Source organism: Penaeus monodon, chromosome 22, assembly GCF_015228065.2.
Source record: "Penaeus monodon isolate SGIC_2016 chromosome 22, NSTDA_Pmon_1, whole genome shotgun sequence".
NCBI classification, from domain to species: domain Eukaryota; kingdom Metazoa; phylum Arthropoda; class Malacostraca; order Decapoda; family Penaeidae; genus Penaeus; species Penaeus monodon.
The window spans coordinates 3,990,573-3,991,476 of NC_051407.1; the positions used below are offsets into that span (position 1 = coordinate 3,990,573).

Here is a 904-nt window from a genome sequence, read left to right on the forward strand (position 1 = left end):
TCTACGCAGTTTTATAAAAACGAATGGGCTTGATGAAACCATCCTACCTCGCAAAGATACTGATGAATTCCATCAAACACCTGCAATTACCACAGGATACCTATCGCCCAATGCCCAGAGGAGCTTTGCACACGTGCTCGCCGAGACATCTGTCGAAGCAGCACTTGTCGATGCCTCCGCAAGCGCCGTCGTTAGAGCAAGTGAAAGGTGGCTGGAAGCTCCTGAGAGGGCACACTGGACGGACGGGGGGACAGAATCCCGGTTTGACTACACCAGCAGCACTCTGTGGCTGGTTGATGTTCTCACAGCAGTAGGCCTGACCCTCGGGTGTCCTGCACCAGTAGCGGCATGTGGAGGGAGGAGCCACTGGAGTAAATGCAGGATTTACTCCTCCGAAGCCAGGGTTTACTCCAAATCCACCTGCAAGAGCTGGGTTGAATCCAAATCCTCCTGCAAGTGATGGGTCAACTCCAAATCCTCCACCCAGTCCTCCAAGACCGCCACCCAATCCAAACCCTCCTCCCAATCCTCCAACGGGATCAAAACCTCCTAATCCTCCAAAGAATCTGGATTCCTTCTTGCCCGACTGAGCTTTGCTTCTGGAACGACCTTCGACTCCATCAGTTGCGTCATTGTCGTCATCAGCAACCACCAGGGCGAAAATCGCGACCAGCAACAAAAGTCTCTTCATCTGAAATGATATTTGAGTATTCACATTATGCTGAGCCTGCAAATATTAAAAAAGGAACCACCTCAGATTTTCCACATAAATATGTCTTCCAACTTGTGTTGTACCCACCTTTCGAGGATCAGTGCAGGCGCCTTACTACTGTGCCCGTGAGTATTGCAGGCTGCTATATATACTGATTCAGTTGTCCTTGAGACCGTCCCACAAGCCGCTGGC

At 50.9% G+C, this 904-nt stretch overlaps 1 protein-coding gene across 1 annotated transcript; it reads right to left on the reverse strand.

The window, feature by feature from the left end:
• Window positions 1–29: 29 nt before the first annotated feature.
• Window positions 30–833, reverse strand: LOC119587477 (glycine-rich cell wall structural protein 1-like). Its single transcript, XM_037936205.1, has 2 exons — window positions 800–833; window positions 30–691 (listed from the first exon to the last, which is right to left on the reverse strand). The coding sequence occupies exon 2, from the start codon at window positions 689–691 to the stop codon at window positions 101–103; it is 591 nt and encodes a 196-aa protein (XP_037792133.1). The 5' UTR covers window positions 800–833; the 3' UTR covers window positions 30–100.
• Window positions 834–904: the final 71 nt, after the last annotated feature.